General features: G+C 42.3%; 2 protein-coding genes across 9 annotated transcripts in view; one reads left to right on the forward strand and one right to left on the reverse strand.

Moving 5' to 3' along the window:
• The first annotated feature begins 389 nt into the window (after positions 1 to 389).
• slc5a6b (solute carrier family 5 member 6) lies at positions 390 to 15,844 on the forward strand. Of its 8 annotated transcripts, XM_052496524.1 has the most exons (18): positions 390 to 828; positions 1,631 to 1,809; positions 3,712 to 3,736; positions 3,948 to 4,013; positions 4,109 to 4,160; positions 4,557 to 4,624; positions 6,675 to 7,710; positions 10,586 to 10,740; positions 10,907 to 11,047; positions 11,218 to 11,347; positions 11,763 to 11,851; positions 11,997 to 12,109; positions 12,975 to 13,045; positions 13,148 to 13,234; positions 13,428 to 13,621; positions 13,827 to 13,933; positions 14,068 to 14,189; positions 14,727 to 15,844. In XM_052496524.1, exons 7-18 carry the CDS (start codon positions 7,402 to 7,404, stop codon positions 14,868 to 14,870), a joined length of 1,662 nt encoding a protein of 553 aa, XP_052352484.1. In that variant the 5' UTR covers positions 390 to 828; positions 1,631 to 1,809; positions 3,712 to 3,736; positions 3,948 to 4,013; positions 4,109 to 4,160; positions 4,557 to 4,624; positions 6,675 to 7,401; the 3' UTR covers positions 14,871 to 15,844. The 8 variants fall into 8 exon arrangements, with proteins under 8 accessions (XP_052352484.1, XP_035607664.1, XP_052352483.1 ...); XM_035751771.2 differs by lacking the exon at positions 6,675 to 7,710 and having other exon boundaries at positions 3,262 to 3,736; XM_052496523.1 differs by lacking the exon at positions 6,675 to 7,710 and having other exon boundaries at positions 3,273 to 3,736.
• Positions 15,845 to 15,862: 18 nt separating this feature from the next.
• LOC118368055 (dynein axonemal heavy chain 6-like) overlaps positions 15,863 to 17,602 on the reverse strand; it is a 54,480-nt gene continuing 52,740 nt past the window's right edge. The window contains exons 76-80 of the mRNA XM_052495859.1: positions 17,406 to 17,518; positions 17,076 to 17,197; positions 16,704 to 16,849; positions 16,329 to 16,475; positions 15,863 to 16,157 (exon numbers count right to left, since the gene is read on the reverse strand). Of these exons, the coding sequence (XP_052351819.1) occupies positions 15,942 to 16,157; positions 16,329 to 16,475; positions 16,704 to 16,849; positions 17,076 to 17,197; positions 17,406 to 17,518 (744 nt within the window). The 3' untranslated portion in view covers positions 15,863 to 15,941. The remainder of the gene's footprint in view (positions 16,158 to 16,328; positions 16,476 to 16,703; positions 16,850 to 17,075; positions 17,198 to 17,405; positions 17,519 to 17,602) is intronic.

A 17,602-nucleotide genomic window follows, 5' to 3' on the forward strand; every position in this document is an offset into this window, starting at 1 on the left:
GTGCTAGAGGCATCACTACAGACCTGGGTTCAATTCCAGGCTGTATCACAAATGTCTGTTATTGGGAGTCCCATAAGGTCGGCACAAAATTGACCCAGTGTTGTCTGATTTAGGGTTTAACCCAATATAAGACTTTGTTCTGATCTGACTTGCCTAGTTAAATAAAAAGTACAGTTAACAAAATATAATCCTCCACGAAACACAATGACCTGTTTCATGTCTTCACAATGTCCATTGTTTTTTAAATGGTGGCATAAATGGTAGCGTTGGTTTGTGATGCAATTTTCTTATTTTTCCCCCTTACAAAAAATAATAATTGTATCATAAATGTAACGTGATTGAAACACACACTGCCGTACAGTGGGTGGCGGCATGCACAAACGAAATGTGCGAACGTCATGGTACCGAAGAAGAAAAAGAAGTCATCCTCATGTGTAGTTTTTGCAGATAATCTTCTTTATTAGCTATAGCTTTACAAACATAGCTTGAGTATCAGAAGCTTGAGACAGGCTTTTGGTTTCCGCTGATCACCTATGTGGCAATTACCGTCAGATTCAGAGATGATGCCTGGTCTTAAGCAAACCACGTTTTGAGCGCATAACTAAATCAAGCAAACATTGTCACCATGGATGATGCAAGACACAGACAAATAAAAGTGTTGGATTGGGAGTTGGACTCCTCTGAACCACACCGTATCCAGGTGAAAACACAGATAATAAGTGTTGGATTGGGAGTTGGACTCCTCTGAACCACACCGTATCCAGGTGAAGACACAGATAATAAGTGTTGGATTGGAAGTTGGACTCCTCTGAACCACACCGTATCCAGGTGAAGACACAGATAATAAGTGTTGGATTGGGAGTGGAACTACTCTGCTCCACACCTGATCCAGGTAAGGGTGTACAGTCAGTGGGTCTATGTCTAATTTGAGCTAAAACCAACTTTAATTATCATTTGTTTTTATTAAAAAGACAGTAACAGGAATGGAATTTGTCATTACTGTGACTATTTCATATTTCTAGGTAACAATAGTGACAGTTGTGCATGTTGTCCTACTGTAAGCATGAGGCTATATATGTTTGGATTTCACCAAACTGGTATGCAGGGTAAAGTTCACAGAGGTTGTGCTGTGCTCAGCATGTTATCAGACTTGATCTGTTATCCTGTTACTGCAGTGGGCTTAATCAGGGCCGCACAGTGTTTCTTGGTAGTCTCAAACAAAAATATACAACTCGCACACACAGTTATGAGCGTAAAAAAAGAGGACACTTGTACCATGTCAGATATAGAGTTTAAATGTATTACATTTTGAGTTTGCATTACAATATTACATTTATATATATCACAGAAGCCTGAATTGTAACAAAACCGTTTGACATAGAAACACCTGATTTTCTGCAATAAAAAAAATATTATGTTGATTAATTATGAAAAATATGTATAATATTCCACTAATAAGGCCACGAGGTCATTTGACTGCAGGAAAGGTCGACTAAGAAGAATGTGTTGTCTATATTTTGATTCATTATTGTTATTTTTAAAGTCATTTTGACAACATTGTCAAAGGTCATTGATAATGTTTTCTCTGTCGCCCCCTTGTTTTAACCTTGAAGGTCAAATGTATTTTCAGTGGGAGTCACGACATGCGCTTTGTCTCAGAATTTCACTCACAGGCACCGAGATATGAAGATGACAAGGGTGATGCAATGGCAGTAATGGAATATCACTTCTGAACTCTTGTGGGGGCAACTTTGCCTGCTTGTCAAGTTGAGTATCTTTTCCAGAAGGATGTCTGGACCTGAAGGAGAGGTATGTGAAAGCTTCTTGCATTGACTGTGTGCTGTATGTCATCTAGATCTATTGTGGCAAACAATAACCTGGTTTATCAGACTCCCTCAAGAAAACAGAACATGGTTTGGGTATCTAGGTACAGTTGAAGTCAGAAGTTTACATACACTTAGGTTGGAGTCATTAAAACTAATTTTTCAACCACTCCACAACTTTCTTGTTAACAAGCTATAGTTTTGGCAAGTCGGTTAGGACATCTTCTTTGTGCATGACACAAGTGATTTTTTCCAACAATTGTTTACAGACAGATTATTTCATTTATAATTCACTGTATCACAATTCCAGTGGGTCAGAAGTTTACATACACTAAGTTACCTTTAAACAGCTTGGAAACGCAAGTATACGCAAGTATAAACACCATGGGACCACGCAGCTGTCATACCGCTCAGGAAGGAGACGTGTTCTGTCTCCTAGAGATTAACATAATTTGGTGCGAAAAGTGCAAATCAATCCCAGAACAACAGCAAAGGACCTTGTGAAGATGCTGGAGGAAACAGGTACAAAAGTATCTATAACCACAGTAAAACGAGTATTATATCAACAAAACCTGAAAGGCCGCTGAGCAAGGAAGAAGCCACTGCTCCAAAACCGCCATTAAAAAAAGCCAGACTACGGTTTGCAACTGCACGTAGGGACCAAGATCGTACTTTTTGGAGAAATGTCCTCTGGTCTGAAGAAACAACAATAGAACTGTTTGGCCATAATGACCATTGTTATGGTTGGAGGAAAAAGGGGGGGGCTTGCAAGCCGAAGAACACCATCCCAACCATGAAGCACGGGGGTGTCAGCGTCATGTTGTGGGGGTGCTTTGCTGCAGGAGAGACTGGTGCACTTCACAAAATAAATGGCATCATGAGGTAGGAAAATGATGTGGATATATTGAAGTAACATGAAGCATCAGTCAGGAAGTTAACGCTTGGTTGCAAGTAGGTCCTCCAAATGGACAATGACCCCAAGCATACTTCCAAAGTTGTGGCAAAATGGCTCAAGGACAACAAAACCAAGGTATTGGAGTGACCATCACATTCACCCAAATTATTGTGGGAAGCTTATGGAAGGCTACCTGAAACGTTTGACCCATGTTAAATAATTTAAAGACAATGCTACCAAATACTAATTGAGTTTATGTAAACTTCTGAACCACTGGGAATGTGATGAAAGAAATAAAAGCTGAAATAAATCATTCTCTCTAATATTATTCTGACATTTCACATTCTTAAAATAAGGTGGTGATCCTAATTGACCTAAAACAGGGAATTTTTACTAGGATTAAATGTCAGGAATTGTGAAAAACTGAGTTCAAATGTGTTTGACTAAGGTGTATGTAAACTTCTGACTTCAACTGTAGGTAGCTACCAATAAAGGCTTCATTACGAGTTAATCAGCAACTCACCCCCCCATATTTAATTCCAGTGTGTCTGAAGTCTGTTCAAGGCTCTTGGGATCTCCTTACGGATGGGTGTGGACACCCTTACGGATGAGCCCCTCCACCTCCATCCCATTGAGCAATAGTAGCCGTATCCTGATTCCTGGCACCAAGATGGATGCTTTGGCACAAATGCACTTCGCCACTATCGACTATGTCATATTTGCCCTTTTGTTGGCGTCGTCCATGGGCATAGGGCTGTACTATGCCCTTTCAGGGGGTCGGCAGCGCACCACTCAGGAGTTCCTGCTGGCGGACCGGAGCATGAGCTGCCTCCCTGTGTCTCTGTCACTAATCGCTACATTTCAATCAGCGGTGGCTATAGTGGGCGTGCCAGCGGAGATCTATACCCATGGCACTCAGTACTGGTTCATAGGCTGTGCTTACATCCTGGGGCTATTCATTCCAGCACACATTTTCATTCCTGTGTTCTACAGGCTGCATCTTACCAGCGCTTATCAGGTGTGTATTCTAGGCTATTCTCTCTGCAAGCTTAGCTCTAGATGGAGAGAAATGTTCGGAATGAGAATATGTAGGCTAATACCAGTTGAAATGTATAGGCCTAGCTGTTAAACTCTGCTAAGTCGTTTCCGTAGTTTTGGTTTCTGTCAGGGAAATAAGTGCTGAAAATACTGCTGTGTATATCACTTAGTGAAGGCATTTTTCTTTTCAGTATCTGGAACTGCGGTTCAACAAACCAGTGCGTATATGTGGAACAGTTACCTTCATCTTTCAGACGGTAAGGTCCATACCAGATGCAATATTAAGACCAAAACAAGGAGAAGATTGTTGAATATCAGTTTTTCCTCTGATGACTACTTCTATCTCTTGCAGGTCATATATATGGCTGTTTGTGTGTACACTCCAGCCCTAGCACTCAATGCAGGTCAGTAACTCAGGCTGTTTGTGTGTACACAGGTCAGTAACTCAGGCACTTTTATGCTTTCGGGATTTACAGACAGTGATGAGACTTCATGGGCGGTTTATTGCCGGTTTCCCAGACAAAGATGAAGTAGTACAGGACTAAAACGAATTCTCAATGGACGTTCTCCATTAAAATAGCTTTTAGTCCAGGACTACTAGGCTTAATCTATGTCTGGGAAACTGTCCCTACAGGGTCTAACCCTCTTGGGGGGGGGGGAAATAATAATAATAATGTTTTGGGACGACACCATTTCAGCTCCAGAAATTCTACTGTGTTTTGTGCTGTGAGTAGGTTATTTAGAATTGTGCAACATTTTGGAGTAAAGGTTGCTTAATGTTGTTTCATGCTTCCCCGTAGTTACTGGCTTTGATTTATGGGGAGCAGTGCTGGCCACTGGACTGGTGTGTACACTGTATACAACTCTGGTAAGTTGTTCAGTCATTTTCTCAGTTTGTAATGAAGCTGTTATTACACAATTATTACATAATTAAAAGACTTACACAAAACATTTGCCCATGAAAAGCTTTTTTGTGTAATGTTGACATTATGAAATGTCATTCTGAAGTAAAATCTTTCTTTAAAATGTTTGATATCACATCAGCCATTATTAGCTTGAAGCCTATGTGTGGGTCGTTTCAGGAAACTAGACGTTCCTGATGTCACGCTTCACTTCTTCATAGGAGAGGCAGTTGAAAGTGAACTTTTTTTCTTTAATAATATAATAATAATAATAATATAATATTTCTTTACTTTTGGTGGCCTTAACTTCATGTTGGTTCGCAATCATAATATTGACAAAGTTCCAGTGATACTGTGCATTTTCATCGGCAGGTTTTCTTGTCATGGTCCTTAATTTATAAGCATAATATTTCTCCACACAGATATTATATATGGAATTATCGGGACATATTGTGTAAAAAATATAATATTGGTTCCAAAATAATATCCTATTGGTGAGCCAAATGCAGAGGGTCTTTTACTTAGTTATAAGGAATTCATATCACTTTACAAGGTCCTTGTAACACCTAAATATTTTACAATTGTTTTAGATGCCATTCCTTCAGGTGTTTCTTCATTATTCAGGAACTTGTCAAGACCTGACCCTCAGGACATACCGACGATTACCCCTGTTGACTCATCAGTAGGAAAGACCTGACCCTCAGGACATACCGACGATTACCCCTGTTGACTCATCAGTAGGAAAGACCTGACCCTCAGGACATACCGACGATTACCCCTGTTGACTCATCAGTAGGAAAGACCTGACCCTCAGGACATACCGACGATTACCCCTGTTGACTCATCAGTAGGAAAGACCTGACCCTCAGGACATACCGACGATTACCCCTGTTGACTCATCAGTAGGAAAGACCTGACCCTCAGGACATACCGACGATTACCCCTATTGACTCATCAGTAGGAAAGACCTGACCCTCAGGACATACCGACGATTACTCCTGTTGACTCATCAGTAGGAAAGATGTGTTTTTCTTTTAGCAACAACAGTAGGGCTCTACAAGCCTTGTTTCAACAGGATGTTGGATCTATACCTTATGTCATGCCTTATTGAAATGGTTTTATTGATAATATGTTTTGGAAAAAAGTTAGGATGTTGCCACACACATACCTACTTGTTAACAAAATTAACAAAGTTTATTTTATTTTTATTTTTTATTATTCATAAATATGATCCTGCCAACCACTATATGAAGAAAAACTTCAATTCAAATTGTACCTTTAGTAATGACCACCCAGAAACAGTGTTGCATTTTTAAAAAATCAAATCAAATGTTATTTGTCACATACACATGGTTAGCAGATGTTAATGCGAGTGTAGCTTTGTATTCATGTAAGGAATCTGTGACAAGACATCAGTAGATATATAATTGAACACATTTATGAAGATGTTACATTATTATGGAGAGATGTGCTGCTTGGATTCTTTACCTACAATAGAAATAAGTTTAAACAATTTTATGATGTTCATTTCATCATTCTTTTTGCCAAATTTCATATTTACAAATGTAAATTTACAAACAAAACACCACATTTCTTACCTTACAAAAAGAAATTGAACTATATTTTAAGACAATTAAATACTCTGCCAACAAAACAGGTCCTTGTGTAATGTGATATTGTACCCCTAGCCCCGCCCCTAGTCCAGCCCTGCCCCTAGTCCAGCCCCGCCCCTAGTCCAGCCCCGCCCCTAGCCCAATTGTCCTTGGTGTATTCTTTATATATCCTTGTGTTTCCCCAGGTACTTTTTGTATTGATTTGTTGTTACTAAAACAATATATATAAATAAATAAATGAGGAAAATAATAATAAGGTTGTTGTCCTTGCACCTAGGGTTGCACATTTTGGGGAATATAATAAATAAAATAAAAAAGTAAAAAAAATAAAAATAAAAGAATAAAAAACGTTTTCAACATACGTAAATGATGTAAAGTAAAGCTTTGGTTGTCTTCCTCTCAGGCTTCCATGTCTTCTCCCCGGACCTCCTCAATGTCCACCTCTTGAACATCAGACTCGGAGGCCTCCTCTGCACTGTCACTTTCCAACCTTGTTGAGGATGGCTCGTTGTCAGGCTCAAAAAGCCTGTTGCGTGCTTTGGTGTGTGTGTTCCCAAACAACGACCAGTTGCACTCTGAGGCGGCTGATGTGGGATTGGATTTGGAGGATGATGGAGGTAACAGGGGAAAGAGACTCAGATCCACAAAGTCCCTTCCACCAGGTGGCTGATGAGATATGTTGGCACGACTGCCATATTGCATTTCCACCCCAAAGCCCTTGCTTGGAAGTGTACTTTGCCAGACTGTCAAGAACCTTGCCCTCATCCAGGCCAAGGTGGCGAGACACGGTAGTAATGACACTATAGGCCTTGTTGATCTCTGCACCAGACAGGATGCTCTTGCCAGCATACTTGGGGTCCAACATGGACGCTGTGGCGTGTTTGGGCTTCAGGCAGAAGTCTTCACGCTTTTTGATGTATTTCAGAACTGCAGTTTCCTCTGCTTGGAGCAACAGTGAAGTGGGCAGGGCAGTACGGATTTATTCTCTTACATCTGCAAGCAGAGTCTGAACATCAGACAGGATGGCATTGTCTCCCTCAATCAGTGCAATGGCTACTGCTATAGGTTTCACGAGTTTCAGGCTGCTTACCACTCTCTCCCAATATACATAATCCAGGAGGATCCTCTTGATGGGGTTGTCCATATCAGCAGACTGTGATATGGACATTTCTTGGAGAGACTCCTTCCCCTCCAGGAGACTGTCAAACATGATGACAACACCACCCCAACAGATGATGCTGGGCAGCTTCAATGTGGTGCTTTTAATTCTTCTCACTTTGCTTGGTGAGGTAGATTGCTGCTATAACTTGATGACCCTTCACATATCTAACCATTTCCTTGGCTCTCTTGTAGTGTGTATCCATTGTTTTCAGTGCCATGATGTCCTTGAGGAGCAGATTCAATGCATGAGCAGCACAGCCAATGGGTGTGATGTGAGGGTAGGACTCCTCCACTTTAGACCAAGCAGCCTTCATGTTCGCAGCATTGTCTGTCACCAATGCAAATACCTTCTGTGTTCCAAGGTCATTGATTACTACCTTCAGCTCATCTACAATGTAGAGACCGGTGTGTCTGTTGTCCCATGTGTCTGTGCTCTTGTAGAATACTGGTTGAGGGGTGGAGATGATGTAGTTAATTATTCTTTGCCCACAAACATTCAACCACCCATCAGAGATGATTGCAATACAGTCTGCTTTCTCTATGATTTGCTTGACCTTCACTTGAACTCTGTTGAACTCTGCATCCAGCAATTGAGTACATAAAGCGTGTGGTTGGAAGGGTGTATGTTGGGCGAAGAACATTCAGAAATCTCTTCCAATACACATTGTCTGTGAGCATCAGAGGTGAACCAGTTGCATACACAGCTCGAGCAAGACATTCATCAGCATTTCTCTGACTACGTTCCTCCATCGAGTAAAAAAAAACCTTCTGATTCCAGGAGGACCATGGCTGTTGCTATCGATACGGATTCTGATTCATCATTTTCACTTCGAATAGAAGTAGAGGGACTTTTGTCAGAGGTTGCTTGTTGTGAGCACTGAGGGAACTTTATGAACTTGGCCAGATGATTATGCATCTTTGTTGCATTCTTCACATGATGTGGCACAGTGTTTGCTAATATACACAGCTTTTCCTTCTACATTTCACTATCTATATAGTGAAATGTCCCCACACATCAGATGGTGCCCTTGGCTTTTTCCTGTAAAGATTAGAAAAAGATGAGTAATAAAATAAATAGTACAATTCCATGTACTAATAAATAGTTAAACAGTTAGAGTAAAACAACTCCTTTGTAAGATAAATGTTTTAACATGAAACATGAATGGAAACAGGTGAATTAACACTCCTCAGTTAGCAGGCTCAAGCAAGCTAAAACCCACATGGTAGCAAAAACTAACTAGCAGAAATTGTTAACAAGTTAGGAATTATTTAAACACACTTTGCTGTTGGCTACTATTTACTAGTTAACAAAATAATAATGTTTGTCATATACGATATATTCACCCCACCCAGTATTGTAATCAAAACTTACCATAAAGCATGTAGTTCTTGGCTCAGACAGTGTAGTAGTGTGGGCTCAATAGCATCTCATTAGTATGCAAGATCTTGAATCAGCTATACATGTGATGAAAGAATGCACTGTGCATGCAGAGGGTTGCAATTCCATTTAATTGGGATAGTTTAACCAAAATATGCCACAAGAACTAGAATTGCCTTATGTATATCCCACAAAAAAAGGTTCACTGTCATAAGCTAACTTTTTTGACGAATTTAAGCAAAATTCACAAAATTCCCGGGCTTAATTTCCATTGAAGAATTTCCCGGAAAATTTCCGACCCTTTGCAACCCTACGTGCACCACCACACTGCCAGGTCTCTGACCTCCTCCCTATAGGCTGTCTCATCATTGTTGATTATCAGCTGTTGTGTATAAGCAAACTTAATGAGGGTGTTGGAGTCGTGCTTGGCCACGCAGTCATGGGTGAACGGGGAGTACAGGAGTGGACTAAGCACACACCCCTGAGGGACCCCAGTGTTGAAGATCAGTGTAGCGGCCCGTCAGGAAGTCCAGGATCCAGTTGAAGAGGGAGGTGTTTAGTCTCAGGGTCCTTAGCTTAGTGATGAGCTTTGTGGGCACTATGGTGTTGAATGCTGAGCTGTAGTCAATGAACAGCAGTCTCACATAGGTGTTCCTTTCGTCCAGGTGGGAAAGGGCAGTGTTGAGTGCAATAGAGATTGCATAATCTGTGGCTCTGTTGGGGCGGTATGTGAATTGGAGTGGGTCTAGGGTTTCCGGCATGTGTGAGCCATGACTAGCCTTTCAAAGCACTTCATGGCTACTGACGTGAGTGCTACTGGGCGGTAATCATTTAGGGAAGTTACTTTCAATTTCTTTGGCTCAGGGACTGGTGGTCTGCTTGAAACATGTTGGTATTCCAGACGCAGAGAGGGAGAAGTTGAACATTTCAGCGAAGACACTTACCAATTGGTAAGTGCTTTGAGTACACTTCCTGGTAATCTGTCTAGCCCCGCAGCTTTGTGAATGTTGACCTGTTTAAAGGCTATGGAGAGCGTGATCACACAGTTGTCCGGGACAACTGGTGCTCTCATGCATGCTTCAGTGTTGCTTGCCTCGAAGTGAGCATAAAAGACATTTCGCTTGTCTGGTACACTCGCGCCACTGGGCAGCTCACAACTGGGTTTCCCTTTGTAGTTCTTAATATTTTTCAGCCCTACCACATCCGAAGAGCGTCAGAGTCCGTGTAGTAGGATTCAGGATTCAGTCCTGTATTGAAGCTTTGCTTGTTTGATGGTTCGTCTGAGGGCATAGCGGGATTTCTTATATACTGACAACTCTCTGAGTTTACCAATGCCCAGAGCGCACTCTGGCACTCCAGATTAAATTTACGAACACACTCGTAGTATAAACCAGCCATTAGTCTTGAAATCTTTGGTTGTTTTGTACATGGCCTCACATCTGAATCCTTAAAGAGATGGGCGGGGCTTAGAGGGTGTGAAGGATGCTGAATGGGTGTAGACAACGAAGAGGTCTCCAGTAGGTTTACCAAAACATTCAAGGGCCATTTTCTCAAAAGTGAGGTTACAAATTTATCAACTTTCAAAGCAGAATTACTTTCCCATTGTTCCCTAACTGTAGTGTATGATATACCATTTTCTATTTCAGACTCTCAACTTGTATCCAATGTAAAAAAAAAAAAAACATTACAAATTTTGCAACATAAGACCAAATCGAGACAGTCGGTCACATATGATAATAGGCTCTGTGATTGGGTCTCTGTGTTGTGCCTGACAGGGAGGCCTGAAGGCAGTGATCTGGACAGATGTCTTCCAGACCATAGTGATGTTTGCTGGCCAACTAGCGGTCATCGTGGTGGGGGTCCAGCAGACTGGGGGGGTGGCAGAGGTCTGGAGGAAGGTCTCAGAGGGGAACCGCATCTCTGGCATAGAGTGAGTTGGTCTGGTCACTATATTCACGTATTCAAGCGATGACTGGCAACCTAGTTTAAAGTTGGGTTTTGAGGACATCTTAAACCCCATGTTCCAATTCCATTGTTCCAGTTCTAATATTCCAATTAGATGTTCCCCCTCTTTACATGTCTGCACTGCTCTCCAGCCTGAACCCTGACCCTACGGTGGAGTACACGTTCTGGACCCTGGGGGTGGGGGGAGTCTTCCTGATGTTGTCACTGTATGGGGTCAACCAGGCCCAGGTCCAGAGATACCTCAGTGCCAAGACAGAGAGGGACGCCGTCATGTAAGACGACAGAGATACATCAGTTAGAGATTGACAGATAAGGTGCATGTATTGTGTTCTGTAACTTATTATACTATTACCATTTACTTTATTTTAAGCATGCAAGCTATGTTAGAATAAGTGTTGTTTTCCTGCTCTGGTGGATTGTGACCCCTCTATGTTTTCTGCAGGTCTTGCTACATGGTGTTTCCCTCTCTACAGTTAGCTCTAGCTCTGAGCTGTGTCATGGGGCTTGTCATGTTTGCACGCTACTGTGGGGAGGACCATTTCCACAATCTAGGTGTCTTATCAAAAAATGAGGTGTGTGTTATTTATTATGGTAATCTGGAGTGCATCATTACAGTATTACAGTATTACAGTATTACAGTATTATAGTATTATAGTATTACAGTATTACAGTATTATAGTATTACAGTATTACAGTATTATAGTATTATAGTATTACAGTATTATAGTATTACAGTATTACAGTGTTATAGTATTACAGTATTATAGTTGGTGGATGAAGTATATATTATATTATATATATATTAAGTAATATGCCACTTAGCAGTCAGCAGCAGATGCTTTTATCCAAAATGACCTACAGTACAGTGAGTGCATACCTTTGTATTATGTATATGATCCCCAGTGGGAATTGAACCAACAACCCTGGTGTTGCTATTGCCATACTCTAACCGACAGTACCACCAACCAGTATGTGCTCTCTTCACAGATGGTGTTGTACTTTGTGATGGACATGCTGCAGGGTCTACCTGGCCTGTCTGGACTGTTTATCTCCTGCCTGTTTAGTGCAGCTCTCAGGTATATCAATATTTCTAACACCCTTTTTCCAACAGATGACAAAAGGCTTTACAGTAAACCCAGCCTAGACCTCCAGAACAAGCAGAAGCACAGTGACAGAGGGGTGGTTTGGTGTTGTGACTGAGTTTCATGTCTGTGTCCACAGCACCATCTCATCAGCCTTTAACTCTCTGGCTACAGTGACCATGGAGGATCTGATCAAACCACACTGCCCCTCCATGACAGAGGCCAGGGCCACCCTGCTCTCCAAGGGACTGGGTACGTTGAGATATCCTGGGCCCTGTCCATAGCCCCTACCCTCTAGGTCCATAGCCCCTACCCTCTAGGTCCATAGCCCCTACCCTCTAGGTCCATAGCCCCTACCCTCTAGGTCCATAGCCCCTACCCTCTAGGTCCATAGCCCTTACCCTCTAGGTCCATAGCCCCTACCCTCTAGGTCCATAGCCCCTACCCTCTAGGTCCATTGTCCCTACCCTCTATCCCATACCCTCTAGGTTCATAGCCCTTACCCTCTAGGTCCTACCCTCTATCCTCTACATCCTAGCCCCTACCCTCTAGGTCCATAGCACCTACCCTCTAGGTCCTAGCCTCTAGCCCCTACCCTCTAGGTCCATAGCTCCTACCCTCTAGCCCCTACCCTCTAGGTCCATAGCCCCTACCCCATAGGTCCATAGCCCCTACCCACTAGGTCCATATCCCCTACCCACTAGGTCCATATCCCCTACCCTCCAGGTCCATATCCCCTACCCTCTAGATCCTACCCCCTATCCTCTACATCCTAGCCCCTTCCCTCTAGGTCCATAGCCCCTTCCCTCTAGGTCCTAGGCACTTCATGTCGATCAGATCAAGTGCCTAGTGGGTAGTGGTTGTGTAAATCCAATTAATTGGATGGAGAGTAGGGGCCAGAGGTTGAGTAGATCAGATTCAGTCTCGGGGTTAGGCCCTAGGAGTTAGGGGCTAAAGGTTGTTTCTGTACGGGCCCTGCTTCCTGTTGAGTGCATCTTTTAACTTATTTGTAAGTTTTACATAATGCCTTTCTCACTTTACCTGTGAAAGCATGCTTCCTAACACGATACAGCACTCATCTCATTCTAAAGAGTAACATGTTCCGTTTCTGATCCAGCATGTTCATATGGACTGCTGTGTCTGGCCATGGCCTGTCTCACCCACTTGATGAGTGATTCCGTTTTGCAGGTAAGCACACAGATGCATCTGCCTAGTCCCTATGCGGATTTAAGTTTCCAATAGGTTCAAATTAAAAATATTCTGACATGTTTGTGTTTATTTCAATTCAAGACTGCTTTCAAAATATTTGGAATGGTTGGTGGTCCTCTTCTGGGCGTCTTCTCTCTCGGGTTGTTCTTTCCTTGGGCGAACTCTACCGTAAGTACTGATGTGTTAATGTGATCCCTGCGGGAATCAAACCTACTGTCACGCTCTTACCAACTGAACCACACAGGACCCAGTAGAAAGCATCACTTTGCCTCTGCTTTTGTTTTGCTAGGCCGGGTTACTGGAAAACCACTCAGTGAACACTGCTGGTGTCAAAAAGGCTTAATAAATACTGTTTCTCCAGGGTGCCCTTGTAGGGTTGGGGTCAGGCCTGGCGATGGCCTTCTGGGTGGGCATCGGGAGCATCGTAACCCGTACCTCTGGGGGTCTTGCTGCTGTGTCTCAGTTCAACTGTACTGCTGTACAACTCTCAGGGAACATCACCACAGCCATGGGGACAGCACTCATCAGTACTGCAATGCCCACCGTTACACACAGGTATGAAACGAAGATCAACAGAATCAATACCGTAACTATTAATCCATCGTAACGGAAATGTGTATTTTTGTGGTCTGTTCATAATTTAATTCCCAAACTCCCCAGAGATCAATCAGAAAGTATTTAACTTAGTTTACTCATAGATGCAAATTTTGTGAATACAATTAGTGATTTTTATAATAACTGTTTTTCGATTTTTCTTTAGCCGACCAATGGGTCTGCAGAGGTTCTACTCCTTGTCCTTCATGTGGTACAGTGCTCTCAACTCCTTCACTGTGGTGATCACAGGGTTGGTTGTTAGCTTTCTCACAGGTACAGATTCATTAACATTTGTCATTTAGCATTCCAGAGCAAAACATGCATTCAGATCGCTCAAACTTCCACAGATTATCCTACAGGAAGAAGTCAAGTTAATCTAATTGGTTGGCTTTTATATTTCATTTAAGGACCAATGAAAGCGGAGGAGGTGACCCCAGGCACTCTGTATCCCCTGTTGGGCAACATGCTGTTCTTCGTACCAGATAAACTCAAACAGAAGCTGTGCTGCGTCACCCCACTGGGGAATGGGGTAAGACAACAGAGCACACTCACAGTTCAGGATTGTATTCGTTAGTGCAAACCATAGCAAAACGTTTTGCAACAAAAAATATGCATTTATTATTGACACGGTCAGGTAGTCTCCAGGGCTGCATTCAGCAGGGCACAACGTTCGGAAATAAATATGTTATGTAGAACAAACATGTCTTTCTTAAATGTAGAACAAGGAATCAGTTCCATGCAGGACATTTCTGTCGGCAACGTTCCACAATGTTTTCTTCCTGAGCTGATGCATTCCTATAACACAGCACTAAAGGGGGCCCTGTCCACATACTCAGGATGGAATTCAATCATTCATTGCCGATAGTAAGATTCCCACAATGCACTTTCAGGAAGTGTGTAAAACAGTTAATAAATAACACACCTTTGAAAGTGCATTGTGGGAAAACCCACCTTCTTCAATGATTGAATGACTAGCAACACTGTGTGTGAGGGTCCTTTTAACAAAGCTATGTGCTATCGTATCAAGAACATTGTCTATTATCTTAAGTTTTTTTTTTTTGTGTAGCCAGCCATCCAGGAATGTCCACCTGCTCAACACGAGAGAAATGGTCAGGCCGTCTACACAGAGGAGGGCTTGTTAGAAGAGGAGAGGCAAAGCTTTCTTCTAACCTCCCACACACCTGTTGTGGAACATGAGACAGCTCTGTGATGGACTCTTCCACAACCACGTTATATCACGGTCCTCTGGGCAGTGAAATGGGACACACACTGTATCATGTCAGAGTGTTTTTCACAGAGGTTCTGTTCTGAAGAGGAGAAGTGTTGTTGGGAGGTATTGTGCTCTGCTATGGCTGACCCTGTAAAACAACACATTTCACTGCACCTATCCGGTGTATGAACATATCTCTGTAATCCAAGTGACTGTGGATTAAAAATGCACTGATACTCTACATGTCTGGCGTGCATGACGCCTGAACAAGACCAAAGAAACCTACAGTATTACTCAAAACAACGATAAACCCAAGACCATGTTAATGTATCCTTCCGGAGACGATCAGATTTGAATGGACCATTTGTTTTGCTGCAAGGTATAAAACGATGATCACGATCGTCGTATTGAGGAGACCAAAGCGCAGCGTGAATACATAATTTTAATGAATGACGAAAAAAACAAAGTACACTAAAGAAAATAACAAAACTAATGTGACCGCGATCGAAACTGAGTGCTAACATGCAACATCACATAGACAATAACCACAATACAAAACAGGCTACCTAAATATGGTTTCCAATCAGAGACAACGACAAACACCTGCCACTGATTGAGAACCATATCAGGCCAAAACACAGAAATAGACAAACTAGACATACAACATAGAATGCCCACTCATATCACACTCTGACCAAACAAAACATAAAAACAAGCAAATCATGGTCAGTGTGACAAACGAAGACATAACTCCTGAGGAAACACAGAACTACTTGAGTACTGCTGGTTATCGCTGGGCGCCCAGTCAATGAGAAAATAGCTTTCTGTTATTTGTGGAACTGAGTACTTGTTCTTTCAATAATGTGTTCCAGTGGGCGACTTTGTCATGTTGGTCTGGTGTGTCAACAAAACATGTTCAAACGATAGAGACATTCAGTGTTTCGAAAATGAGAAAATAAACATTTTTAAAAGTATTTCAGGTTTCACAGTCCTTACTTTGAAACAGTCTTTATTTGGTAATGAGTTCACTGCTGTAGTGTAAACAGTGTAAACAGTTGGTATTGAGTTTGTTCAGTCATTAGGTTGGCAGAGGAGGGCAGTGCCCCTGAAGACCCAGTGAGTAGGACACTTCAAGGTGGGTAGAGACACGGATGTGATGAAGTTGGTAGAGATGCCTGAGGAGGAGAGGAAGCCTGCCCGCTTGAAGGTACGGTACAGGGGACAGTCATAGAACTGGAGGTCCCCAGGAGACTCTGTAGTAGGCACGGCCACAGCATCCTCCGAGACCTGGCCAACCAAAGGCAACAGGGATGTGATATGAGCTCTCACAATAAAAACAGGAAGACAGTCCAGGACATATGTGAACAATGTTACATCCACTGTATGAAGAATGGTGGGTAAGACGCTGAAGTGATATTCAGTGGATTGGATGGTTAAATGAGAAGATGAGCCCTCTACCTGGCAGGGTAGGAAGTGTATCTCAGGCACAGGGCAGTGTTTGATGTTGTGCTGAAGCTCCTGCAGGGTGTGGGAGACAGGGTCCCAGCTGGCTCCGTCAAGGTACAGCCCATACACCAACACGCCCTCATCTGGTGGAGCTGGGCCCTGGGAGAAAGATGGTGGAACAATTCACACCGTGGATCTAACGTATAATGTTAGAGGGATAGTTCACCCAGATTACAATGTCAGATGGTTCCTGACCCTGGAAATAACAGCAGACCATCTGATTAATATAGTATTTTGGGTGCGCTGTCCCTTTAATTGCTACCAACTGTTTCTAGATTGGTATTACTAAGTTATATACCCAGGGAAACTTTTAGCTAGTGTAGTTACCTCAAAAAGGAGTTTAGTTTTGTCTGCCACTTTGCTCCAGTTGCTGGAGCTCTCATCCATGGGTTGAACACGATAGGTGAAAGACAGAGAGTCTACAGACACGTTCTTCTGTCGAGCACTGTTCTGGAGAACAGCTGTCAGAAAACCTACAGGGAAGATTCATGAACTATCAATCAAAATGCCTCTTTCAGAATATTACAGAAATTGGTATATTATTTTGAATTTCGAAACTCATGTTAGGGCGATAGAATTGTAAGCCAAAGACAAATTTCCCTTTCACTAAAGATTGATAATAAAGTTTTGAACTTCAAGCAGTGTCTCTCTTATGGCTGTTATTTGAGGTATTTTTATTCTGGCTGTTATGTACAGTACCTTGTGGAAAGAAGAACCCAGAGAGCCAGTAGGAGCGAGGCTTCCTGTTCTTGAGGCTCTGCTGCAGGTCAGTCTTAGGTGGACGGTTCAGAGAGTAGATTCCTCCACTAATAATAGGTATCCTGAATACATAGAGGGTATATACAAGGAATATTAGGGGATAGGAACATAAGTAACTTATATATTTTTTCCATTCACCATGAATATACAATACTGTATTCAAAAGAAAATGAAGATGCCCATGACATAATCATGAAGGTTCATATTGATTAAAGTTTAAACAATACAAGCTTTTAGTATATGTATGTCAACTTAGTTAATGTTTTCTACTTTTCTATAAGGTTGATCTTGATGTTGTCTGCCCAGGCTCTGAAGAACCACACTCTCTGTTCCAGGTCCTGGATCCAAGAACCCAGAGCCATGCACGACTCGTACGAGCAGTGCTACCAAGGCAACAACAAAAGACAGACAGATTACTTCTTGTCCAAGTTGAATCAATTGCTTTGTTTATTTAGACTCTAGAGGAT

This window comes from Oncorhynchus keta, chromosome 35, assembly GCF_023373465.1.
Source record: "Oncorhynchus keta strain PuntledgeMale-10-30-2019 chromosome 35, Oket_V2, whole genome shotgun sequence".
NCBI classification, from domain to species: Eukaryota; Metazoa; Chordata; class Actinopteri; order Salmoniformes; family Salmonidae; genus Oncorhynchus; species Oncorhynchus keta.